The sequence below is a fragment of the Chenopodium album genome, chromosome 10 (genome assembly GCF_948465745.1).
Source record: "Chenopodium album chromosome 10, dcCheAlbu1.1, whole genome shotgun sequence".
Classification (NCBI taxonomy): Eukaryota; Viridiplantae; Streptophyta; class Magnoliopsida; order Caryophyllales; family Amaranthaceae; genus Chenopodium; species Chenopodium album.
In genome coordinates this window covers 58,501,862-58,529,372 of record NC_137843.1, presented here as the reverse complement: position 1 = coordinate 58,529,372, position 27,511 = coordinate 58,501,862, and the positions used below count along the sequence as shown (strand labels likewise).

The 27,511-nt window shown below is 34.6% G+C and overlaps 3 protein-coding genes across 9 annotated transcripts; 1 reads left to right on the top strand and 2 right to left on the bottom strand.

Moving 5' to 3' along the window:
* Positions 1-2,165: 2,165 nt before the first annotated feature.
* Positions 2,166-6,904, bottom strand: LOC145564333 (uncharacterized). 2 transcript variants are annotated; one of them, XM_081624651.1, is made up of 6 exons: positions 6,736-6,904; positions 6,582-6,635; positions 5,395-5,468; positions 4,654-4,775; positions 4,039-4,097; positions 2,166-2,764 (listed from the first exon to the last, which is right to left on the bottom strand). In XM_081624651.1, exons 1-5 carry the CDS (start codon positions 6,841-6,843, stop codon positions 4,057-4,059), a joined length of 399 nt encoding a protein of 132 aa, XP_081480777.1. In that variant the 5' UTR covers positions 6,844-6,904; the 3' UTR covers positions 2,166-2,764; positions 4,039-4,056. The 2 variants fall into 2 exon arrangements, with proteins under 2 accessions (XP_081480777.1, XP_081480776.1); XM_081624650.1 differs by having other exon boundaries at positions 4,658-4,775.
* Positions 6,905-9,599: 2,695 nt separating this feature from the next.
* Positions 9,600-19,601, top strand: LOC145564331 (splicing factor SF3a60 homolog). Of its 6 annotated transcripts, none has more exons than XR_014094800.1 (14): positions 9,600-9,997; positions 10,101-10,214; positions 10,648-10,752; positions 13,305-13,447; positions 13,573-13,669; positions 13,992-14,153; positions 17,130-17,201; positions 17,415-17,576; positions 17,779-17,856; positions 17,963-18,091; positions 18,324-18,470; positions 18,770-18,928; positions 19,099-19,159; positions 19,251-19,601. XR_014094800.1 is itself a non-coding variant. In XM_081624649.1 (13 exons), exons 1-12 carry the CDS (start codon positions 9,824-9,826, stop codon positions 18,914-18,916), a joined length of 1,530 nt encoding a protein of 509 aa, XP_081480775.1. In that variant the 5' UTR covers positions 9,600-9,823; the 3' UTR covers positions 18,917-18,928; positions 19,251-19,601. The 6 variants fall into 6 exon arrangements, 3 of the variants coding, with proteins under 3 accessions (XP_081480775.1, XP_081480773.1, XP_081480772.1); XR_014094802.1 differs by having other exon boundaries at positions 19,238-19,601; XR_014094801.1 differs by having other exon boundaries at positions 18,770-19,159; positions 19,238-19,601.
* Positions 19,602-19,876: 275 nt separating this feature from the next.
* LOC145562709 (putative plastid-lipid-associated protein 14, chloroplastic) lies at positions 19,877-26,916 on the bottom strand. The gene is made up of 14 exons (XM_081623078.1): positions 26,490-26,916; positions 25,884-26,213; positions 25,742-25,785; positions 25,462-25,540; positions 25,252-25,368; positions 24,892-25,074; positions 24,700-24,786; positions 23,587-23,687; positions 23,387-23,474; positions 23,117-23,197; positions 22,921-22,997; positions 21,984-22,119; positions 21,285-21,347; positions 19,877-21,009 (listed from the first exon to the last, which is right to left on the bottom strand). Exons 2-14 carry the CDS (start codon positions 26,196-26,198, stop codon positions 20,380-20,382), a joined length of 2,001 nt encoding a protein of 666 aa, XP_081479204.1. The 5' UTR covers positions 26,199-26,213; positions 26,490-26,916; the 3' UTR covers positions 19,877-20,379.
* Between the last annotated feature and the right edge of the window lie 595 nt (positions 26,917-27,511).

Genomic DNA, 27,511 nt, shown 5'->3' with positions numbered 1-27,511 from the left:
TTATTTAGCCAATTGATCATTGAAAGATCATTTCTAATTCGCTACATTTATTAATACCACTAAACTCTATTAGGTTAGCTTTTTTTTTTTTTTTTTTTTTTTTTTTTTTTCACATGATCCAAAACCAGAATTGCAGGACAAGTCGGCTAGTCGCCACATTAAATATCAACATATAAAAAAAAATTGGCCTTACAAGTTGCCGCAATTATTTCAATAACATGCAAATAACGAAGAAAAGGGATGAAAAGTTAGTCAAATTGTCCAAAAGTAGCATCACCCTTTGTCTCTTTCCAGGCGTTTAAGGGACTAATTACTCTTAGATTCTTAGTTAAAGTGCATTAATATTATATTAGGTGTATAGTTTAGTAAGATTATATAAAATTAATCATAGTACTCATAAAATAATAAAAAGTTAGAATTGTAGAAAGTGATTTGTTTGTTTTGAGATATCATTGTTTATACATCTAGTTAGAAATTGTGATGGGGTAGCTAGCTAGGACACGTCTACGTAGTAAAAGGTGTTTATTTTATTTTTCCAAACACTAGGGATATAATTAGCCCTTTGAAAAGAGTAATTGCAGTTGTAATTATTTTTAAAAATGACTTTTTTTCATGATTGAGGTTTACACATTAATCAAAAATATATAACAATATTGAAAAAATCTCTAATTTTTAAAAGCTAGGAAAAATATTCTAACTAAGGGTCTGTTCTCTTCAGCTTATTTTCAGTTCAGTTCAGTTTAGTTCAGCTCCAATAAATTCAGTTCAGTTCAATTCGATTCTTATCTTAATATCCTTCTCTCATAAAATATTCAGTCCATTTCAGTTCAATTTAATTCAGCTCCAATAAGTTCACTATTTATGTGAGGTTATAAGTAGTGATACATGGCACGCAATATTCTCTATTTAGATCGGGATCGTATCTATTTTTATTTAAAAAAAGTTCTTCAAAAAATTAAACATAAAGAAGATACTTATCGTTTAATTTGTTTTTTAAGCTTCAATGCATACCCGATAAGACTGAATACATGGCTCAATCTTAACTTAATCGAATTGAGATTGATCTAATTAGAATCGTTTGGTCATTAAAATGACGGTAGATTGGAAGGAAGAAAAAAAATAAGTTAAACCAATTTAGATAATTTATTATACTCATATATGCACCTCTAGCAACAATAATTAAGATATTAGATACGAATTGCTACCTCAGTCCCTTTTAATACTGTTTTGAATGAGTAGTAAAATAGAGAAGAATTTGCGTAAGATCAGACTCGTTATAAGTCCAATATATATGACAATAATATTCTAATATCTAATAACAATAATTAAATTAGATTTTAAATTTTTAATGTAAGACTCACCCAATTTTCTTCGATTAAAGTAATACTCATGTACGGCAAAATAACGAAGTACTTTGTAATAAACAAAATTAAAAGTAGTGGAAATAAGTAAAAGATGGCGGACTTTATTGTGTTAGGTCCAAGTCCAAGTCGGCGATACGGCAAGATCTTAAAATCGTTGGTCACATGACAATCCAATACAAGTATAAATTATAGACTATAGTCTATAGCGCATGATAAATCTGAAGTTACTGTTGCTTTTTTTCTTTTCTTTTTAATTTTTTTAATTAGTAATTCATGATGTTAGATCAAAGGTTTTTACTAGTAGGATTGCCATAATAGTGCAATAGCATGGTGTGATGTTACAGTGAACACAGAAAACTGTTCCTGTGATGTTATAAAAAAAATCAGCCGGGTGAGTTAGATGACTCTGGATTCGATCTAGTTCTATATGCAATAGTCAAATTCGCATGATGCGTGAAAACTATGGGGGATCGAGGATTTGCATTTAAAGTTGGTGTTTTAATCTGAAGATAGAATTTAACATGATTAACTATAAGATGTGTGGATGATGTGAAGAGACAAAGATACAGAAACTGGTAATGTACAGAATTAGTAGAACATGTCAAAAGAGTCGGGTTGAAATGCTGCTGCTGATATTATAATACAACTATACAATTTCTTATGTACGAAGAACTTTGCATATAATAAGGTAAGATATAGAAACTGCTAATGTACAGAAAGGTCAGAAGTATATAATAAGGTAAGAAAGACACGATTAGACTCAAATAGAAATAGAGAAATCAACATCAACCAACACTAGAATTCAAAGCTGGAAAGCTTTTGCTTAATACACAAGCAATTACCGCACGCGTACATTTTTCTTCCAAAGAATTCGGAACGAGCATAGCCAATCAGAGTAGTGCCCATAAAAAACAGCATTTGTACAAAAATAATACAAGTAAAACTTTTTGGTAGCACAGGTATACATTCTGGGGTAGGTGGTGAAGGCTGAATTAAGGTTGTTGAGAATCAACATCATAAGATTCTAGGTGCAGAGGTAAGTGGTCAGTGTCAATACAGCACACAAGGAGATTTGTTACCTTGATTGATTAGTCGGAACTTTTCCTTCCCAGTCCAACAAGAAAAAAAAAAGGTTTTGCGGGTAATTTACAGGTAAAATTGGGAAACTGAACACGAAAAATTAGAGTAACTTGCAAAGTGCTAATTGGCTGTAAGAGGAACTGTATGAACTTGCTTGAAATAGAACACCAGAAAACTGAAAGAGCCAAGCAAAATCGTGAACTGAGTGGAGAAAGGTGATAAAACAATGACACTTCTAAAATTCAATTTCAGTGTCAAAGAGGCGGATCATCACATCAGAGACCACTCTTCTGGCGAAAGGGATGTAGCTTAGACTGTACCTGCAACAGCCAAAGAATACAAATGGTTGGTTTTGTAGTTTAAGCAGCTTCTTAAATTCTTAAGATCAAATATATCAGGAAATAGAAAATTTATCCTTCAGGAAAGCCTTTTCTCACAAGTCAACATTTAGAATTTCGCGAGTTTAAATGGCCCACAGGCCACAGCAAACACCTTAAAGAGTCTTTGTCTGACTTCTGCTAGGATTTCCTCCAACACCATCCTATATAGTAATATCAATTTATCCCATCACTTACCTTTTGTAAGAATATTTTCCAGCGCAAAGAACAACCATCATTCATAAACCTAATTGCAATTGCACAATTTAGCTAACTTATATAGTTTTCTGTATAAGAAACCATGTTGGGCTTATGTAGTGACTTTTCATTCACTATTTCTTAATCTTTAAGAAGAGGTGTCAAAACATGTCCTTTTCGAGCTTTGGCACCAGAGAACGGATAGTTGGGAGGTTTGATTAATTTTTTTTTTTATCTTCGATTGTCTTATTGTACATTTGTACCCACGGGGTGGGGGGTGGGGGGGGTCAAATAAGACTTCAGAGGTTGGTGTATGCTCTAAATATGCTTTCTCTGATACTGTGATGTACGACCCCTATTGTCTTCTTTAAGCCTTAATCAAATGTCCTTAAAGGGGTACAGTGTACTTAATGATCTCCTAACTACAAAGAATTATTCATAAAGGGAAATACAGCTCCTCCTGGCCACCTCGTGATTCCACAGTTCCACCCCAGACCCGCTCTTATATTCATCAGCCTAAAAATGTTCATCAAATCATCAGCAAAAGGCTATGCTTAAGTCAAAATGTAATGTTTTCAGAGATGTCCGCATCATGTATGCAAGCATGATTTCTCCACTCCCCCCCCCCCCCCCTCTCGAGATAGGAGGTTAGAGCAGTTTGCTAGCTCTTTGACTTCAAGACGCGAGGCCAAGGGTCGAATCTCACGAAGCTCATTCTAGTAGGGGTTTCACTGAAATCCCCCCTCCTACGATAGGCCTTCTCAATACCCGCCCGCCCCCCCCCCCCCCCCCCCCAAAAAAAAAAAAAAAAAAAAAAAAAAAAAAAAAACCATATACAACCATGAGCAGATGAAGAACATTGGTCAATAAATAGATGGCTTCTACATTCAGGCTTACAGATATAGAGAGAGCCACATGCACAATCATAAAGAGAATGGTTAGAATAACCCCCCCTCCCCCACCCACACATGCACGCATAGGAAAAAGCAGCTTAAAATTCAGTGGATGAGTGAACTCACCAAATGAGAGCACATATCTCACATATCATAGCAAACATAGTTAAAATCTTGCTGTGGATCTGCAAAGGCAGAAAGCAAAAGAAATTGCCAATATCAGACCATAACAAAGGCTTCAACTTCCTTTAGAAACATAAAAGAACTAGGGGGGGGGGGGGGGGGGGGGGGGGGGGGGAATACACTTATGAGAACAATAAAGGGTATGCACACCAAAGTTGAAATGCCACGAAAAATGTTTTATATAAGGAAGAAAGAGACACTATAATCTCTATGCCATAAAATTTTTAATTGCATGGCAAACTTCAATGACTATATAATTCAAACTCTTCAAAGTGCATAAGAAAAGAAAACCTTAGCTAACTATAGAAATACAAGAAGATATCAGAGGGTCATCAAGGACAAATATCATCCACAAAGATAGTGTCACCGTTTCATAAAAAATATCACTAAAGGTAGCCAAGGAAGTATGCCAACAGGTTTTTAAAGGGAATTGCTAATCAATCAATGATTAATTGATTTTTTTTATACATTTACCCCAAGTCTTAACTTTTTAACCTTAAGACAACAACAGCATTCAAAAAATATAGTAATAATGTTGCTGATTGATAAAAAGCAGACCTACCAAAATAGCACAAATTAGTGCCAAAAATACACATCCCAGGTAGACTGCAGTTGCATAAAGACGAACAGGATCAAACATTTTTCTTAATTGCTCAGCTGGTCCAATAAGGAAGGCTGTACTGCCACACAAAAGAAACATGATATATAAGATCATGCAATGTGCTGAATAGTTTGGAAAAAGTGAATTTACGTTGATATGGTGGCTTGCCCAAAGGTTATTCATGATTAATAACAGACAATTAGGCATAGCTACAGTTAACTTGTTAATTGAAGGACATATTGTGTACCCTAGTTTTAATGTCAGAGGTTACACAAGCACAAAGGTCTGAAGTTAGCAATATAATGTAAAAAATGAAACCTTTTGAATTTTTCATGAACCTTGAGCCATAAGACTGTAACCATGGATCTTTCTGTACTTGTGGGAGCAAATGCAGGTTGTATGACATATTGATTTTATTGGTAAAAGTAAAAACAGAACATGAAGTTGAAAAGCAGGCTCCAAGTCGTGGGCACTATATACCTGTACAGCTAACTAGCTAAGATAATCAATAAAATCAGACTCCCAGAGAGGACCTACTGAGAGAATGTGGCTTCGTGTCTAACGCAGATGTAAAATAAATGAAAAATCTCCCCAAAAAAAACATGTTCCAAACAGTAGAAGTACATATTAACAATTTAGGGACCTAGACTTGTACAAAAAGTGAATATCAAGTAGTGAAAGTGAAAGAACATGTTTACCTTCCAACAGCCATCACATTCCCAAAAGTAAACAGTAGGGCAAACTTGATGGGCTTTACGAACACGATAATTGACTGCCAAAAATTCAAATACCAACTATGTTAGGAAGAAATTTTGATGATTCACAATGAAGAATTACATAAAATCCTTTTGGTCACAATACATAACGATAAAGCTTGTGTTATTCAAATGATATAAATCTTTCTAGGTATAGAGAGTTCTTTATTTTTTTAGCTTTAAGCTAGTAATGATCCTGAAAAATCTAAGACACAACACATTCAAGTGAAAGAAACATGCAGAAATAAAGTTAGCATATGCTGCTTGCCTGCTAAGCTGGAATTTACCATAATAAAGCCAATCCACGTGGACAAGGTGAACAAAAGTCCTAATTCCTAAGCAATAAACCTTTACGCACCACCTCTTGTCATGGTTGCTTATTACTCCCTATGAGATTAAAAAAAAAAAAAAAAAAAAAAAAATTCTGTGAAGTGTAAATATAGAAAACTAGATGGTGCCCCAAACGGCCAAACCCCAATGCCAATCCCTTTCGGATTCAAAAAGTCGCTCCCTCAATTCAGGTAGGGCCCTAATGTTTTTTTCCAAATCTTTATTATGTTCAAGACTGAACTAAATTCCATATAAGCTTCCATAGATAGAAAGCCAATGAAGGTCAAGGTCAACCATCCAACTACTTGACAGTCAGCACAAAAGGCTCCATGAAAAAATAAACCCATTATAAGGCAGATGCTGATTGCTTAAACAAATCACAACGATCCTTCATTTCCTTCTTTGTTGAAATAATTATCCACTACAAAGTCATGAATCATGATGCTATCCGGTTCATCGACCATCCCTTTATCAGTAATTCCAGTATTACATGAAATCTAAGGAATTATTCAATGCAAAAAATAATCACACATCATGCACATTGAAATCACCAAATCCGAGGGAGCAGTATAGAATAAAGTAAACACATAAAAATCATAACTTTAGGCATAACATGAATTCAAACAGCTAATTGACTTCCATTATACCAAAGCACATGATTCAATTATTCACTAACAAAATTTCCATCACATTAACACCCTATAATACACAAGGTACCAAAATTTTCCCCAGAAAAGAGGAAAATTGATCCAAATCCTTGAAATTAAGATTAAAAAGAAAAGGGTTTCAATATTTCATACCAAGAATATGAAGAGAAATCCGCCGAGCAGACAAGCAGCAAACGCGTACATTCTCTGCGGACAAAAAATCAAAATTTACAGTGAGATTAACTTAAAAAATTTTGGGAAAAAAAACTGATGAATTTACAGAAAGAGTAAAGATGAAATGAAGAACCTGGGTGTAAGAGAGAGCACAAAGATCATCATCATCGGTTGTTTGATCGTCGAAGAAGCGTTCATTTCTTTCTTCATCATCGTCTCCTCCTAAAATGGATTTCCACATTATTTACTTGTTTTCTTTCTCTTGTTTCTGGGTTTACTTTCTAACTTTCTTCTACTGCTGTAGCCTGCTGAACCAATTGGGCTCTAACATTTGCTTGCCAGCATATAAAATTTGAACTAAATGGTCCAAACGATGTCCCGGATTATCATAGGAAGTACTTTACATACTCATATCATATTTTATACTTGTACAGTACAAGCAATAGAGTCATTGTGGATTTACAATGGTGGTTGAGTCTGAACCTCTTTAATATGGAGTACTCCGTAATACAAGTACGTAGTATGCATTTCAAATTACACCGAGCTTTTAAACTCCAAAAATAATTTTAAGCGGACCTTGAATTAATAACTGTTGACAAGCAGTAGTAACAAACATTTTTGTTTCAAAACAAGACTATGTATGTAAGAAGTTGCATTGCTACTTCGTATTTTCCTGATCAACTTCGGTATGTATGTGCAGCTCAATCCATTAATTACGCAACGTAGTGCAAACTTCGGCAAAACATTGCCCTATTTGCCACAAGTGAATTGAATGTGTTATTTAATTCATTGACCCTTCATCATCTACCCATGTTTCAAAAGGTGACATAGCGCAATACAAAAGGGACTATACGTAGCACAACGTTCTTAGAAACGTCTTTTAACTAGATTAGATCCCGTGCTATACATGGTAATTTTCACTTTATTAATAGTTTAACACTATATTCAATTATACAAAATTATCCAATTACAAAATAAAAATAAAATTATATCATACTAAAGAAAATAGTAGAGTATCACATGCACAACTAATAAAAATAATTACGGATTATGTCATAAAGTTATATGTAGGAAAATATAATTATATAGTATAAAATAAAAGAACAATATTTTTGTGGAATGTGTATATATGAAATACTAGTATGTACCACAGGCGATGCCCCGAGTTCCCTCCATAATATAGTACTACCGTACCGATCATAAAGTTGTGGGTTATACTTTTTAAAGTATATAATAAATGGATTTATTGATATAAAATAATAAATAAATAAGATAATAATTATTGAAGTTATAATTCAATTTTTGGATTATAATTTATTTTGTACATATAAAAATACAACTCTAAACCATCAATTTTATCTTAAAACCTATCTAAATTTTAAAATAATACTCTAAACTTACTTTTTTATCTTACAAAATTCATATAAATTTATACAATGTTTTTATCCTACGTGTCATACTAATAATTTATTTGTTGCTTATGTGGCGTGACACTTGGCGAAAAGTTAAAACATCAAGTGTCGCTGTCTCGTGCCCTGGTTAAAAGTTTAGCTTTATATATTAGTTATATAATATATAATTACCAAATACTAATGGAAATTTTATTGTATTATATTAAATATATATTCTCTAAGAAGATTTGGCAAAATAAATATATATATATTTTGTAGAGAAATTTTTAAAAAAGATATGACACATGTCATTCCTGATTAGATTTCAGTGTTAAAGTGATCAATTTGATGCAATAAAATGTAAAAATGTTTTGCTTTTAAATTCCATACTATGAATTAAAACCATTTAAGTGTAATGTATCTAGAAAAAAATTATTTTAAGCAAATAATATTAATATTAGTAATAAGAATCTTTGATTTCTATGATATATAATATATAAATTGAATATAAATAATTTTATTGTCTCAAATAAGTTGTTAGTAAAAAAGATATCAAAAGAATAATCAAGTTTTTGGAGGGAAAAACTACATCATGAGGTGACATGTGTTATTCCCAATGTCTGTTTTAGTATTAAGTTATTGATAATTCAATTTTTGGATTATAATTTATTTTGTACATATAAAAATACAACTCTAAACCATCAATTTTATCTTAAAACCTATCTAAATTTTAAAATAATACTCTAAACTTACTTTTTTATCTTACAAAATTTATATAAATTTATACAATGTTTTTCTCCTACGTGTCATAATAATAATTTATTTGTTGCTTATGTGGCGTGACACTTGGCGAAAAGTTAAAACACCAAGTGTCGCTGTCTCGTGCCCTGGTTAAAAGTTTAGCTTTATATATTAGTTATTATATAATATATAATTACCAAATACTAATGGAAATATTATTGTATTATATTAAATATATATTCTCTAAGAAGATTTGGCAAAATAAATATATATATATTGTCGAGAAATTTTTAAAAAGGATATGACACATGTCATTTTTGGTTAGATTTCAGTGTTAAAGTGATCAATTTGATGCAATATAATGTAAAAATGTTTTGCTTTTAAATTTCATACTATGAATTAAAACCATTTGACTGTAATGTATCTAGAAAAAAATTATTTTAAGCAAATAATATTAATATTAGTAATAAGAATCTTTGATTTCTATGATATATAATATATAAATTGAATATAAATAATTTTATTGTCTTAAATAAGCTGTCAATAAAAAAGATATCAAAAGAATAATCAAGTTTTTGGAGGGAAAAAACTACATCATGAGGTGACATGTGTTATTCCCAATGTCTGTTTTAGTATTAAATTATTGATGATTGATACGTTAGTAAGTATAGATTGTAATTTTGATTTGCCTAAGATCTAAAAATAAATTAATCGGACCGATTCAATTTTGAGCCTATAAATTATGTCCAAAACCAACTTTTTTGTTGGACTACGCTAAATTTGACCGTACCTAGCGATCTAATCTGTTACTCGATTACTTATTAGCCGGTCATATACAAAACGAACTCATCCCCATTCACCCACATTAACCGGTGGTGGCACTCCCTGGGTTATTTTGCGCACTTTCTCTCTCCTAAACCGACTCAACTCCGAAACCATCTATTCTTCCTAAAATCTCCGGCAACACAAACTCCCTCTTTTCAAAAAACCCCAACTCAAAACCCCTGCAACTCAAATTGCAATTTCCTCTATCGAAACAAAAACCCTAGAAATCAAAATCGAAATCGAAATTAGGGCAAACACTAGAAGATGTCGTCGACTCTTCTAGAACTAACTCGAGGTTCTCACGAAGAGGTAGAGAGATTGGAGCGCCTCATTGTTAAGGAGCTGCAGAATGAAGGTGCTTCTTCCAGAGATCGTCTTTTGCAGAGTCATCGTGTTCGTTTCATGATTGAGCACATCCTCTCTACCACTGATAAACTCGTAATTTCTCTTTGTGTTTTGATTTTAATTTTTTCAGTTAGTAGATTTTGCGCATAATTTTTCTGGGATTATGGTTTTTTATGTTATGGGATTTGATTTATAGGTTGAGATTTATGAAGATAAAGATGGTGCTCGGAAAGATGAAATTGCGGCACTTGGAGGTCAGACTGCTACTGGTACCAATGTGTTTAGTGCTTTTTATGATAGATTGAAAGAGGTAAACTTTTTTTCTTTTCTTTTATTTTTTTATTTTTTTCGGTTCAGTATAATTGCAAATTTGGTTTTCTTTGTTGTGTTAGAAATTTAGGGTGAGATTATGTTTGAATTTTTGAGGTTTTGTCAATTGTGGTTGTCTCAAACAATATTAGGTTGTGAAATAGCTGAATTGCCTTGTTAAATTTAACTATGGAGTAGTTAACTAGCTATGATTGCAGGGATATATGTATGTTTTATTGTTTTGTATATTCGAATGTTATTCCCATTGGAGGAAAAAAATGTTTGTTTGTTTGTGTGGGACTTTTGAAAACGTCATGTTTTCTTTATGCTTCTTTGTCTCTGAGCCTTTTGTTGATTTTCCATAAGAATTGTGGTTTTTATGGATGTTGTCATGTTGGGATTGTGAAACTTTTTAATCTGAAATTTGTGTGCAGATTCGTGAGTATCACAGGCGGCATCCATCTGCGCGTGTCATTGATGCTGAAGAGGAATATGAGCAGATGTTTAAGGAGGACCCATTGCTTGATTTTAGTGGAGAGGTATTTTTTTAATCATTTATTTTGTTTTATGTTTTGAGAATTCCCGCCTGGATGTGACATATTTCATGGAACTGCATTACCATTGAATAATTCAGGATATTTTGTATGCTTTCTTCAATTTTATGTGTTAGCCCAATTAGAGAAGTTGAGGATTAAAAATGGCACAACTGATATTAATATCTCAAGGATTTAGAGAAGAAGTAACAAAAAATAGAAGTGTATATGAGAAAAGAAGGGAAGAATTTAGAATCATGTATTAAAGGAGAACATAGAAATAGGTAGGACCATAGGGGATAGGAAAAAAGTGGAACACAGGAGGAGAGAGATAAAAAGCACTGTTTTTAGGAAGCGAGAAAGAGATTAATTTTGTTATTCTTGTGATATTTATCTAAAGTACATCCAGTTTGGAAATGTGGGGCTTGGTTGGTGGTTTGTTTATGTAAGTTGTGACTTACATCACAATGAAGACAAGACACTTTATTAGGAAAGAATGACCACCAAATGATTCAATTCAAGGTTATTGATGGAGGAGTCATTGTATTGGTCATTTTGTGTATTGTGACAAACAATCATGCTTAGTTTCTTTTCATGGTACTTGACATTCAAGCCTCAAATTGGGTGCTAAATGAAAGAGTAGAAAGGGTGATTTCACTTTGAAGGCGAGGAAGGAAAAAAAAACCTTTTCTTGAAAGCCCCAAACATCATAAAATTTATCTTTCTTGCAAGGCTTGGATATGGTAGCTGTCATAATTGCATCAATAGGGTAAACTCTGGCGGGAGTTTGTAAAGGATTACATTTTGGGTTAATCATAGATGGATTTTCAATATTTTGAGAATTTTTGGTACTACTGAGGTAATAGATTATTGGGTGAATGAATGCTTAAGATTTAATTTTAGCATATTTTTGGGCAACTTTTAACCTGTTGCAAAACCCGTTAAGGTAGGTAAAGACAATAGGAAGTCTATGGTACAATGGGAGTCATTCATATTGATGATTGTAAAGACAACTATAGTTTAAAAGATTGATGACTTTAAGTATTACTACAAGTGTGGTTGTTCTCGATGATGATGGGTATGGCTTAATGATGTAATTCCTCCATCTTTATCATCTAAGAAAAATTGGCCTTAATGACGCCAACTATTTGCTTGGACGATCAGTAAACCTTAAGTGGGTGCACTCTGCACCACAAACTCTTTATCATTAGGACTAGTAGATAAGATTTTGGATGGAGTCAAATAGTAAATACTATGAATCATCTTTTGGGGGCAATAAATAGATATAGGTGGTTGAGCTGTATAGATACTATCTTTGGAGAAACCAACCTTAGCTATGATTCTATGAAGCATGGGAAAAGAGTAGGAAATAGACGGATTGATTATTTAACCCTATCATATTTCAAATCAGCAACTGTTGTGCATCCAAGGTTGAAACATTTTTAACTAAGAAGCCTGTGTTACTGCGTGTATACAACTTGAAAGATTGACAATCTTTGTCGTTAATACTACTTTTACCTTGTGTATTTAAGGCGAAACCGAGTCTCTTGGTTTTTCTCATGATGGAATCAGAGATAGGCATATATGCCGGTGGTGTTACATATGGATATTGATTAACGATCAAAATGAAAGAAAATGAAGGGTCAACCCCTATAGTTGGGTTGGCTGTTGTGAGAAAGTGGAGACATGATAGTAAAACTGATGGTAAAACTAAAGCTAAAGAGGAAAGATGGAGGAGGTAACCTAGGTTCTTGGTTGTATATTGGTCAAAGGGGCTATGATTTGATTGGGCCTTTGGCTATGGATAAGATTTGGGGGTTTGTTTGTGACAATAATGTATTTGTCCAAGTATTAGTTGATTATTTTTTTTCTTCTAGCTTTTGTTTAAAAAAAAAAAAATTAGCTTGGGTGCCCTTTCCATGTTTCCTAATATTTGAAAGTATATCTCTTGTATTTCCTCGTGTCTGTATGACTGTATGTGAACTTGTAATGTTTCTGCATGACTATCTATTTCTGTCCTGATAGGCTCTTAAAAACTTCTAATTCGAGGGGTCATTATTAAGGCTTTTGAACAAGAGGAGTTGTTATTCATTCTTGGAATTATCTATTTAATTTGTTTTTTCTTGTCCTTGTTCATTTGGACTTGCCAAGAACAGAAAAAGGCATCTAGAAATGATTGTGCCAAATATGTAGCCGTGTAGGCAGTCCATTTGCTTTTCCTCCTTTTTCTTTCTTTTTATTTGGGTGTCTCTTTACAGAGAAGGTAGTAGGGGTATATGGATGAATCATTTTATAATGCCTAAGGTGTAGATAACAAAGTCTGTAATATGTTCAAGAGATCGTTACAGTATGGTTCTTCTCTAATATGTTTCTTTTCTATCAAGCAGCCTGTATTGATTCAAATGTTAATACGACAGGTCAATAGTTCTTAACATTAAAGAGTTTACTTTGTGTAGTTTTAGTATTAATTTTGCGTTATTTTTTTACCTCGCAATGTTGCAATTTTATTACTGAACGTTTGTACTTTTTTTTTACGAAAATGCTCAATGGAATTTCAGGAAGCATCTGGCCGGTACTTGGATTTACACGAATTCTACAATAGGTACATTAATTCAAAATTTGGTGAACCAATGGATTACGTTACTTATTTAAAAAATTTCTCACAGCCACATACGATTCCTCGCAAACGAAAGATGACAAGGTAAGCCCTTCATATTTGAAGTCTTTTCTTATTTATTTGTCTTTTGTGGTCATAAGTTATCTCCATTTTTTCTTTGAGCAATAGTACCAACATCCTTGTTTTTTGTTTTCATGATGCTTCTGCAGGCAATACAAAGAGTATATTATTGAGCTGTTGGAGTATCTGATCTCTTTCTTTGAGAGAACGGAGCCATTAAAAGATCTAGATAGAATATTCTCAAAGGTTAGATGTCCCTATTTTCTTTACATAACATGTTTTGCCGAGCATGATTGATACCTTTTGCAGACTGACCTTAGATGAATAAGATTTGTTTTATGGACGGAGGGGCTGCACGTCTTAATAATTCATTATTCTTGTATTGTGCCCTTTGCCACTGCACATTACTCCATATAGAATTCTGTAGTGATCTAGGGTAGTGGCTATTTAATTACCCGTGAAGAACATTGATTAAGTTTAGCTAATGTTAGTAAATCAACAAATTATGATGATTGTTAGCAATTCTTGATTGTTTGCTTTCTATTCTGTTATGCATTTGTAAAAACAGGTAGTTTCTGAATTTGAAGAGCAATGGGCCAATGGGAAAGTAAAGGGTTGGGAGAATGAGGGACAAGAGAATGGACATATTTCTGAGACTGCCTTGATTGATCTTGATTATTATAGCACAGTGGAGGAGCTTTTGGAATTGGGGCCTGAGAAATTGAAAGAGGTTAGTCATCTGTTGTACTAATTCTTGCATTGTTGTCTTTACTGTAGAAACCGTAATGTCTTTAAACTTAGGTACCTCATTAAGCTATTTCATGTTGCAGAATAGACAGTGTTAATGCTCTAATGTTTTTCTTACGACTGTTAATTTGGTGTATGTATTGATGCTAAATTGCAAATGTTGGATGTATTTGTATCTGTTTATACGCCTAGCATGTTTACTTTGGGGAAAAAAAGTGCTTGTTGGTGAATGTTATCATATTCAAAGCTTGTGGTCTTTGAGAATGTTAACATGCTTGTTCTCTATTAAATAATTTAACATATCTCAAGGCTTGAATAATTACGAAGTACTTCCTTCGTATTTTTAAAATGCAATACACTTTTGCACATAAATCTAAAATGCAATACACTTTTGCACATAAATCAAGAAAGTGGAGAGATAGGGTAAATTTTTGCCCCACATGGGCTTAAACATTTTATTTAGAGGAGATATTAAGAACCATAAATTGTATTTAAACTTTAAAACCCACCCCACTCCACCCAAAACCATGCCACCACTCCCAACGGAAACCACCAACACCACTTACACCAAAAACTACCACCATCCCCACCAAAAACACGTACTCCCACAAAACTACCTAGAACCACTGCCATTCCCATCAAAAACACCTCCACTACTTCTGACACTTCACAAAACCACCACCACTCCCTCCAAAACTACTCTAAACCACCACTACCACTCCCACCGAAAACCACTAAAACACCCCACTATGCTCACCGAAAAATACGAAACTTAGGGTTCAGATATGCAATTCAAGGAAAGGAGAAAATGGTCAGAATTCAACAATTATAGTGTGCAGGAAATTGATTTGATTGGTCTTCAGAAGAGGATGGTTCCAATTGAAGGTTCATAGACTTGGTGAAGTGGTGGTGGCGGTGGCTAACATTTTAGGGTTTGTAGATCTGATGGATTTGGAGATAGTGATGAACATTGGTGTTGGTTTTGGTTTTGGCGAGAGTCATGGAGGTGGTGGTGGTTTCGGGGGGCTGTGGTGGAGAGGCACATGGTGGATTTGGCGGTGGTTTTGGTTGATGACCTGATGATGTTTGTTGATGGTGGGAATGGTGGTGCGTGGTTGGTGGTGGTTTTGGTGGGAGGTGGCGGCTATGGGGAAAAAAGAGGAAGATGAGAAAGAAAGAGGGGGGGGGGGGAGGTGGAGGTGGAGGTGAGATCATCATTAATAGGTTTGGGTGCTGGAGTAGTTTGTAGTTTATTTAATGTTTAAGAGTTGTTGGTGAGTAATTAAAATGTGTAATGTTGCTTTAGTAAGCGTTAAAAAAACTTACCATGTATAGTGTTGCATTTAATACGACATGTCCATTCATAAGATGTGTTGCAATTAAAAGAAAATAAAGGAAGTATAAATCAACATTTCCTTTAGGCATAATCCTTCACATAATGTTGGTATGCCTATATTGTGTATATTAATTAGCATGTTGTTTGGATGGTAGTTCATTGAGAAAAGTGGTTCCCACGGAGGAAGACCTAAGTAAACTTGAAAGAGGGTGATTGAGAGTGACATGAATGCTTTGGGGATTAAGGAAAATATATTGTTGGATAGGGCGGTGTGGAGGGAAAAAATTCACATCAACGACTTGTCGTGATTATATATTAATCAATCAAAGCCTTTATCCCACAAGTGTTACATGAACCAGAAGTGATTGTTTCGTATAGTCATCTACAAAAATCTTCCTCCATCTCTTACGATCAAATACCTCATCTCATGCAAATTCATATGCTTCGTATCATTCCTAACTCCTTTCAACCAAGTCATTTTCACTCTCCCTTTACCTCGTTTAACCTCTTCATGATCCCACTCTTCCATTCTTTGTACTGGTGCACCCTTGGGTCTCCGTCTTACATGCCTAAACCAGCGTTGACGGATTTCCCTTGTTTGTCTGCAATGCCTGCGACACCCACTTTCTTGCGAATAACTTCAATTCTGATTCTATCTCTTAGAGTATTCTCGCACATTCATCTTAACATGCGCATTTCCATAACCTCCATCTTTTAAATGTGCTCCTTCTAAATTCTACCCAACATCTTGTACCATAAAGCAATATTGTTTTTATGGCAGTCCTATAGAATTTCCACTTCAACCGGAAAGGAATGCTTTGGTCACATAACACTCCCATGGCCGCCGTCCATTTAAGCCACCCTCCTGGCTGACTTAATCCTATGGGAATAGAGGTCACGTCGTGATTATATATATACTTTCTAAATTATTTTCGTATTTAATTTTGTTATTTTATCCCACTAATGTTTTATGAATTTTATTGATTTCCTTTGCTAAAGTTTTCCCAAATCTGTATGTTTCGTTGCTCCAATGTTTTAACCACTCTTTTTAAACTTTCTTGAACTTTATTCTTGGTTCTCTTTTAAAACTCCCTTAATATTTCTTGGATGCTCTTTCTTTTGCTTACTCTACTCACCTTTTTTTCAAACTATTTCAAATAATTATCTGATTATGTCCCTTTTTTCTTTTTTATTTTTATTTTTTTTTAAAGTATTGTACAGTTTCTTATGACGATTCATGTTAGCCGATGCCTTTGGGACTAAGGCGGCGTTATTTCCCGGGTCGGGTTGGGTCTATTTTCAAACTTGAGTCAAGATAATTTCTTGTGTCCATACGAGCTGAAATCCGAATTGGATATTTTTGGGTTGGTTTCAGGAGAGTCAAATATGTATCTGTATTGGAGAACAGGGTACTAATAAAATTTTAGCCTCATTTTTACCTTGCTGGTTATTATTTTTCATGCATTTTTGCCTTTTCTCTTATTCCTTTTTTTTTTTTTTCCCCCCTTTGAAGGATTTATTTATTTTTCTTTATGGTCTGTTACAGTATGCTGCTCTTAGTATGTGATTATTTGTTTGAGCACTTAAAAGTTAAAAGTAGATTTCTTTGTTGTTTTCCTTCAGGCCTTGGCTGCTCTAGGACTGAAAACAGGCGGTACTGTTCAACAAAGAGCTGAGAGACTATTCCTTACCAAGGTATTTTCGAACAATCCTTATGATGAAGAAATTCAAATTTTTGAATCCGAGCTTAATTTAATTAGCTAAGCCCCTTGTAGTGAAACATTTTCATTATTTATTACTGGAGGCTATTAGGGTGTGCCATGAAAGCAACATCTGTTTAGTTCTACTGTTTGTAAATGCTCTTAGCACATATCCTGCAACATTAAGTCTTGTTTTCCGTTGTTACAGAACACTCCTCTCGAAAAGTTGGACAAAAAGCATTTTACTAAACTGCAACGTGGTTCAAAGCAGAATGGTAATGGCGACCTGCAGGTTCAGAAGCAGGAAGATATTAAGGAGTTGGCCTTAGTTGAGGCCAAGATGGTAAAGCTTTGTGAACTGCTTGAAGAGGTTAGCTCATAACTCTTTGTAGTTTTGCTGGTAACAGCATTGATAAAAGAATCTGCCTAGCGCTTTTACTTGTATTTAATACAAATTATCTTCTTTAAATAAGTATTAATTAATTCTTCTGTTTGGGTATATTTGTCTTTTTAGTACGTGAGAAAAAAGGGGCTGATAGTGTTGCTATCGTTCTGGTTTCTTTTGGTTTCAGATTATAGTCCGAACTAAAGAAAATTCTGAGAAGAAGCAGGGAATGACTTATGAGGAGCTTGCGAATGAACACGAGGAGGTGAATTTATTCGTCGCTTTTCTTTTATTCATCATATGTTTTCTACTGCTATTTAATTGTACCTTGTTGCTTCATACAGTGATGTTCCGTGTCTATGATTTTGCAGGAAGATGTACATGCTGAATCTGAAAGTGATGAAGAAGATCAACCTATATACAATCCTCTAAAGTTGCCTCTTGGTTGGGATGGAAAACCAATACCATATTGGCTGTATAAGCTCCACGGTCTTGGACAGGTATGCCTTCATTTATTTTAGTCATCAAGAGGGCATTACCGCAGCTTGATATATTTGGTTTGATTTATGTTTTATAATGTGTTGGCTTAAATATCTTAGGTCACCATTCTGTGAAATTAACACTTTTTTTTTACTCTCTAATTTCCTAATCAAATTTGGCTCATGTAGCCGACCCCACTTATGGGATAAAGGCTTTGAGTGATTGATTGATTGACTCTCTTGTTTAATTCAGGAGTTTAAGTGTGAAATTTGTGGGAACCATAGCTACTGGGGCCGTAGAGCTTTTGAGAGACATTTTAAAGAATGGCGTCACCAACATGGAATGCGCTGTCTTGGAATTCCCAACACAAAGAACTTTAACGAAATCACATCTATTCAGGTATCACTTTCTGTTTCCCTATGCATACTGGAGACATTTTTCATATTTTCTGAAAGGTTTGAACTTTGAAGTAAACTGAGAGTTACTTGTATGTGCCTTTTGCATACTGCATCTGCATTGTGTTCGTAAACTAAGAAACACAGAAACTTAGTTTTTCCTGCTTCCAAAACCCCACTTTTCCTATGCTACATAGTTTGTAATCACTTTTTGATTTCTTTGGCTTCAAAGATGTCTACGAAACCTTTTATCTTTCTAAATTTAGGAAGTGCTTGATTTAGCATGTTCAATCTGGTTTGCAGGATGCTAAGAATCTCTGGGAAAAAATCCAAAGGAGACAAGGATTGCACAAGTGGCGACCGGACCTTGAAGAGGAATACGAAGATAAAGAGGGGAATATCTACAATAAGAAGACATACACTGATCTACAGCGTCAAGGATTGATATAGACTTTCTATTAAGTAAGTCATTTTGGGTCCTCTCATATATACTGCTGCCCTTGCCCAAGAACATTTTTCATTTTCCCCCTGTTGCCTGATTGTTTCTATTTCCAAACTTTAGAAGTTAATGCAGCATGGTAATTGTTTAAAGGTGGGAAAGAAATGTAATTGTGTTTTTCTCTTTGAAACAGAGTTATTTTTGAGCTTTTTCTCAGCAGATTTGTTATACAAATGTCTTTAAACGACATTCTGGTAAGCGGTAACTCTTCGCTGATTAAGCCCCTTGGTCATCACCAAAGTTGATGACAAAAACTTAATTGATCATTCTAGTATTTTTGTGTAGGGAACTCTGACCATATATTGGTTATTGTGATCATTGCTTAGCTGCAACCGCATGTTGGAGCTTACCATTTTCCTATCACTGGTTGCATCTGAAGAGTATCAGTTTCCAATTGCATTTTATAAAGAAAAAATTATGGAAGCATGGCAAGTGTAAAATTTGAGGATGTATTGCAAATTTGCAAGCGGCATTCTTATTCATGATGATATTTATATGAAAAAAAAAACGGTATTATGTTTTGCCATGATGATGGTGTACTGTTTTTGCATTATTTTCACCGAGTAAAGGATCAATTGTCCCCTTTTTGGAGTTGGCTTCTATTATTTCGGTCTAATTCAGAAATAACGTAACAAAGTATCATCTTTTTTTTTTTTAAACGCGAAATAGAAGAATTATACGGAGTATTAACAGCACATAGCAATAGAAGAATTATACAGGAGTATTAACAGCACATAGCCATAGTTTTGATTGGTTTCAACGCCCTTGAAATGGTACGAAATTTGGTATTAGACAAAAGATACAGTACCTCAACCTTCCTAACAAAACCGAGAGTAGATGAAAGCAAAATAAATAAGGACTGATGACAAGATCGACAACCAAACTGACTAGCATTCTATCCTGTACAAGACGTCCCTGCACACTTAGCCTTATAGATTTGCTTCACTCAGTGCAATCCTGACCACTAGACCAAGCTTAGCTTGGTTTCTTAACTTCCTAATTACAAAGCAACAATAAGCAGCTAACCATCAACTACGATTAATACATCTATACATGCATGCTTTTTCATGATGAGCTGGCCTCAGCCTATCCTAATGCCTTCTTTTAAATAGAGCTACAGATCATATGGTTATATACTTGTACAAGTATATCAATTCTCTTGGGCTATATATTTTTCAGAATTTAATCTCTAACTTGAGAAATAAGCAATAAATAATTTATGGACATATGCTACATTTAACACTGCTTGCAGCCCCTTGGGTGTATAATCTAAACCCATGACCTACAGCACAAAATAATTGTAGTGCTGCCTAATCTCTCTTAAGCTATGCAGAGGATCTGATTTTTACATAATTTTAAAACTGTACAAAGCTACCGGCCTGTCCAAGGGATTTACAGATACAATTCTATAGACCTATCTACATGATCTTGTAAAGATAAGTGCCGAACCATTTACACTACGGAGGACAAGCAGCCTAGAATCTACATATGTACCACATACAACTTTTGACAAATCAAACATTTCCGGTGGTACTTGCAGTCGAACTTCTTTAAGCACATTTTTAGCATCATCAACATTATTACTTAGTGGCTCACCAAGGTTCATGGTTAATTCAATTTCACTAGATGCTAATTTAGCTACTGGAAGACTTGAAGGAATCTCCTTGTAAGGGAATGCTTTTTTCCATTTTCTGTTAGATGATATCTTCACTACCGGAGTTGCGCTAGAAGATGTAGAAAATGACATTTCCGAATTCTCTTTCTTAATGTATTGCCGCCTGCCAGCCCTTAATCTGGATGGAGACATTACTTGAAGATTTCCAGGTGTACCGGTTTTGTCATGAGGCCAATCTTGACCAGTAATCACATTGAAAGCAATATCTGAAGTGAACTTAAATGTTGTCTCTGGACTTGATATTTTATCAACAATTAAGTGCACATCACCAATAAGAACTCGGTGAGCTGGTTGCCGAAAAGTCAATCCAATGTGCCGACCTGTGCAGTAAAGTAGACGCCATTTTCCAGGCAACAGCTCCAGCCAATTCTGCGAGATCATATAAATTAGCTACACAGAAAATCTTCAATACTTAAAACTTATTAACTCTTCAACTTGAAGTCGTGGTAACAATCAATAAACAGAAAGAAAACAGTGTACAAATTAACAGTATAAAACCACCATGGGCCAGATAATGTCTATGTGGTAAGAGAAAAGATAAAACTAACAGGACTAGTTGATGTTCAACTAACAGAAGTAAAATCTAAATCTATGTCAAATAATGTCTATGTGGTAAGATAAAAGATAAAACTATGGAGCAGTACCTTAGGCTTCGGATGAGGATTCAGCATCTCCATCAATTCAACAAAGTAGGAGAGCCTGTTACGCTGAAAACACGAGCATCAAGGTCAATCCAAATCCATGCTGTGGCAATGGGATAGTACACACACTGACCCACACAACTGATACGGACATTGGTGAGTTAAAGACTACTTGACTACATGTTAGCCACTAACACACATGACTGATATGGGCATTGGTGGTTAAAGACTACTAGACTACATTTCAAGCTCACTGTTCAAGTTAGATCTGGGAGAAGGGAAATGAAAAGCTAAGTAAGACCAAATATTCAACCAGTCTTGGTACTGGAAGGGCACCTTATCGACTTATCTCAATTTGTTGACCAGGTATAACAAGCAAATGGAAGTGAGGATGGCTATCTGACCCCCTCTCTCCCTCCGATTCCCATCAAACATCAGTCATCCAATGGCTAAATCTGAATCACATTTAACAATTTACTCCTCTATAGTAGGTAGAACCACGCATTCCATCAAGCCAAAGCCAAAGCCAAAGAACTATGTGACTTCTAAGTTCTCAGAATCATATATGGCTATGAAGCCTATATTAGAGAGAGGGACAAATTTGATTTTTGTTCTCGCATAATGAGAAAAGAGGATAACATAATTGGTCAAGATCCTCTTATATCTTAATTAAAGTCACAAGGGTAAGCAACTGAGAGCTACCTGAGGCTGGCGATAGATGTATTCTTCGGTAATTCGAACAGCAGTAGAGCCAAGACCCCATCTAATTATGTTCATTGATGGCTGCACTCTCCATCTTGGTCCGCATAAAAATGGGTGCCTCAGAGCATCTAAACAGCTGCACAGCACACATAGATAGCATAACCCATATCAGAACTGCAGCAGGTTTTCAGTTTTATTTATTCTTTATTTTTTAATTCCAAAATAAGAACGTGATAAAATGAAATAACTTAATATACAGAGCCGTTCAGCTGAATAACAGAACTAGATTGTCAACAAAATAAGAACATGACATAATAAAATAACGAAATGAAGCCATGAGAATTATTCCATACATCATATGCATTCAAGATTTCAAACCTCGCCATACATTTCTTAAGCATTCTTTACTACTAATTAAAATCATTATAAGTCTTTGGACTAAATACTATACCAAGATAAATGAACACCTGCCATGCTCACAGAAAGCAAAAGCTCTCTGTATCTCTTCAAGATATCACAGCTTTGCAACCATTGCCAGTTTAGCTGCGTTATCAAGGTAAATGGACATCTACCACACCAATTCACAGCTATATAACAGCATAAGTTCTTAAGCCAAATTAATGAAGCAAAAAGTTCATCATCTCTGCATTCAACGCAGAAGACACAATGCCTTATCTTTCTGATAGTCCTCTGAGCAATGAGGACAGTATTTTGATGAAAATGATAACGTGAAAATCCACAATAAAAGCTATTCTCATTTCTCAATACTACATGTGCGGCTTCTGCAACATTTTAGGGTTTTCAGCTGACAATACATGAAGCTATATTTTCACATTCAAGTACTTGTAAATAGAAGGAGAAACAATGACAAGCAGATATCCCATTGGATCATAGGGCGATGGAAAGCATCAATATTCTAGAAAAACTGAAAAGGTACCTTATTCTATCAAAAGGTTTTGGTGCAAGCAGCAACGCCAAAAGATTCCACCCAGCACCCCAGTTTCGATCCAGCATCTGCAATTAAATGACTTTTTAACAACCTTCTTCCAAGAAAAGGGAAAAGGAAAAGGAAACCGAGAGACAGAGGACAGGATGGAAAAATGCAGCAACTCAATTGGGTAGAGTTCACCAACCTGAAGTCCAATATTTCCAGAAGGGGAGTTCTTACACAAAATCGGCAACATGAATTCACGCAAGCATGATGGATCATTTCCCTACAGAATAATGAACATTAACTCTAGGAGAACATAACATAGCGAGAACTAAGCAGCATAGAATTATTTTAATAGCTCAGGAGCATAGCATTCGTGACAACTCAGCAACATGGAATCTTATTTAATAGTTGACATCACATGTTAATAATTCAAAATGGGATACTTAACAAGGATATCGTGAATAAGTACCTTGGTAAGAAATGATTTGAACTCTGCAAAGATTACTGGATCCATGAGCTCCGGCAGAACCATCTTTGCCATGATAAATCCAACACACCTAAGAGTAACAAGTAAATAGCATGTATAAGGTCTCTGGATTTTTTTTTTAATCACTAATTATCCAGCAAGACTTACAAGTTGATTTACACATAAACATTCCTTTTCATTACCTCATATCAAATGCAATCATCATTTGCCTTCTCTTACTGTTAAAAACTTTACTATTTGAAGCATTCTCAATGAAGTCAACAGCATTTCCCAAAAAACCTACCTGGAAAAATATGAATCCATAAGACAAACTGCTAAAGAAATCATAAAAATGAGAGAATGACAGCTTTTTATAGATGAAAAAACTTTCTGTGAGGGAGGGGGGAGCAGAGGGAGCTATCAAGAAACTATATTAATATGACTTTCCAAGGGGTTATTACTTGTGGTAGGCTATCACGTATGAATATTCCCTCTGTCCCATAATAGCTTTCAGACATGCCTTTTTGAAAAAAATAAAACCGCACTTCTCTTTCAAGTAGACATTCCCTCCTCTCTCCATCACACCTACCTTTTATCTCTCTCTATCATGACAGATTTTATCTTCTTCTCTTTTTATCCAGTAGTACATATTTTATCCACATTTAACATCTATCCTTAATATTTTTCTCCATAAACTAAAAAAAAAAAAAAAAAAATCGATCTTTATTATTTTTACCAAACCCGCATGTAAAAAATCTTAAGGGATGGAAAGAGAAGCAAATTGCCTGTTGCATTGCAACTTTAACTACACAACAGAACCAAAAGAAAGGGTTAAATCCTTCAGGGAAGACAGCAGAAGCTTTTTCCTCAAAAAATTAATTGTTTCTTTCTCTTTACACACACCACCAGATAGCCTAAGGAGGCTTACACACATCAGCAAGGACAGCAACCCAGCCTTTCTTCATTCTTTACAAACCAGCAAACCTCGAGCATATTTATGGGATTACCAAATTGCAGGCTAGTGAAGCATGAAGACAATGAGACCACAAAAATTATATATGCATACAGATATTAGTCATGACTATAAAGTAACCAACAATTTCTAAGCAGTGCTTACAAGAACCTGTTTCATTCCAGTACATGTTAAGATTGTTAACACACATTTGTGTGCGAAACCATTTGGATGAGCTCTGATTTCGAATTGATAAAACCATCATGATTTAGTATACTAGATCAACTTCATGCTTATAAGTTATAAGAAAAAGAAAAAACAATACTTTACATGATACCATTGCATATAGATAAGAGCTACTCACTTTAATATGCCTGTCCACAGGGCTTACGTGCAAATTTTCCAGCCTCAGTTCAGTGTGGGCAAGTCCATGACTATGCAAATAATTTACCTGAAAGCATTGGGAAGTGCATAATGAACTTCAGGACCTTCTAAGCAGGAGAACACACATAAGACATGGATAGATTAATACTCGTAATAATAACGATAATCATACTCCAATCAAGAGATCCCTCATAAGTAATCGAATCAGACGTAATTTCCTGGACACAGCTGGACCTCCAATGCTGTCATCCCCTACCTTTCGAACAGACTCTTCATCGAGAGCAAGAGTAGCTTCTAAGGTTGGTAACCAGTCTGACTGTTGAAGCCAGTGCCTTAGCGAGAAACTCCCATGATACTGCATTTATAGAAGCAATTGCATGAATTTCATTGTAGAGCTAATTATCCAGGACCAGGACTCCTAAAATTCAAATTGTGACAGAAGATGTAAACTACCCAACATTAAATCAGCTTAACCATCTGAATACACTATGAATATGCACAAAGATATAATTCTAAACAGAATGAAACCTACACCATGGACCAGTATAAACTCGGCACGATTATCACTTGTTGATGAAGAGACATAACCATGAACTTGCATGGAATAAGAAAGATACAAAAGTCTACGACGAACCAACTTCTTGAACACCTGATGCCAACAAAATTAACAGCTGACATTAATTAACCAAATCAAATCTCCAAAGTGCAAAAACATCATTCACATAATGAAATATTCACAGACCTCTATCGCTCTCTTGCCTCTCCTTCGAGCCTGAACACTGGTAAGCTCCCGAAGCACAACTCTTGTGTTATACAAAGGGCTGCAATTTCCCCAAATCAGCATACTAACATTTATACAATGGGCTGCAATTCCCAAAATTAACATACTAACAAATACACATTGGGCTGCCAATTCACCAAGTAAACATACTAACAACGATAATAAAAATAAAAAGGGGAGGGGGGCTATAATGCAACTTACACAATCCAAAAAAGTTACTCAGAAGAGTTTTCAGACTAACCTGTCAGGATTCTTCACAAGAGCTTCAAAAACTAGCTCATCACCCTAAATAAATTTAAAAGTAAAAGGGTACAATATCATCAGCAACATAATTTCTCAGCTAAAAGATCACAAAAAGATACAAGTTCAAGTAGAAGGTATACCCGCCCACCAAGACCGATGCTAACACGATCAGAAATCTCGAAATCAGACATTTCGAACTTATTAACCAGACCCAATTCATCATCCACAGTAGACAATCCACCCATTTTATCATTTTCATCTGAGGCAATACTTTTTGAAGCCTTGCATGTTATTTTAACACATTTTTTAGAACTTCTACGCAATAATTGATCAAAGGGTTTCAAAATTGGCCCTGAAAATACAGGTTTAAGTCGTAAAGTCGACGAATTTATACTGGGGAAGCGTAAATCAATGGCTTCCATACTCGGATGAGCTCCAATTCTGCCAAATGCCATTTACTAACATTCAACCTATGACATAGAAATTTCAGCAAATCAACATTTCAGAAGCTAAAAACTGTTATTCTATAAATGCCCAAATCTATGAACCTGACATTTATATAATCAAAATTTCAGCAAGATAACGTAAAAAAAAAAAAAAAAAAAAAAAAAAATTGAAACTTTAAATTACAAGAATATTAATTGATGATTATGAAAAATACCCAGATAACTAAAGCACATACCCAGAAATTTAAGCAAAGCTAAAACAGAAAAGGGATTGAATTAACTGGTGATTAAAAAACATACCCAGAAAAATTGGAGATTATCCCAGAAAATTTTTGATTGCAGAATGATCAAATTGAAGGGAAATAGAAGTAATTATAGAAGAAAGAAGATGGCGTGTGGTAATTGAGCGCAAAGTAGAGGTTTGAATAGTTGGGCATGCGCCAAAGCATGTCAATTTCTTCCAAACACACACAAATAAACAAAATTAAAAAAAGACTGGTGAAAAATATCTATCTTCTTCGTTTTCTCTGATGTGTTCTGTAGTTGAGATCTTCATCAATGATGACTGGTTGAATTATACGCGCCGCAATTTTGGATAGACTCGTGGGGAAATGCTCTGCTTGCATGTGTTTGAGGAAGTTATTCACGGGGTTTGCTCGTGGACTTTGTTAGAGTTCTTGAGCTTTTGGATTATGCAAATAGACTCTATTTTAACTTGTTTGTATTTCCTTCCAAAAAAAAAAAAAAAAAAACTTGTTTGTATAGCGCCAAGGATTGGAATTTTGAAATCGCTTATATATTATTGGTTGTGTCTTGTATCCCGAATGTATTGTATGTAATAGAATATTAACAGAGAATTATCGTTTATTCCTACATCATACAACTTTCAGTTTTTTGTAGCAGATTGAAAACAAGGTATATGTTTCTTCTAGCTTAGTTTAGTTAGATATATTTTTTTTTTTTTCATTCTTTCCTTTAAAGAATTTGGCTTTCTTGATCTATTATCTTCTCCCCTTGAAGAACTAATTAGTGAGATGAATGAAATAGAAAATGTGATCTACTTCTTCTTTCATACAAGTATCATTGATCATCCTCGCCATGTCACTGATCACCGTACCCCTTCATATTCATCATAAACATCATGCACCAATTATTCCACTAGAGATACAAGTAACCAAATAGAGAAGAGCGGGAATCTATCTTAACCAAATGTCATTGATTAACTTTGGATAGGAAAATATTAATGTTGTACTTGTCGAATTCACCTTGTCGAATTGTTCAGTTATACAACCAAATTGAAGAAAGTGTATCTTGAAAATGGT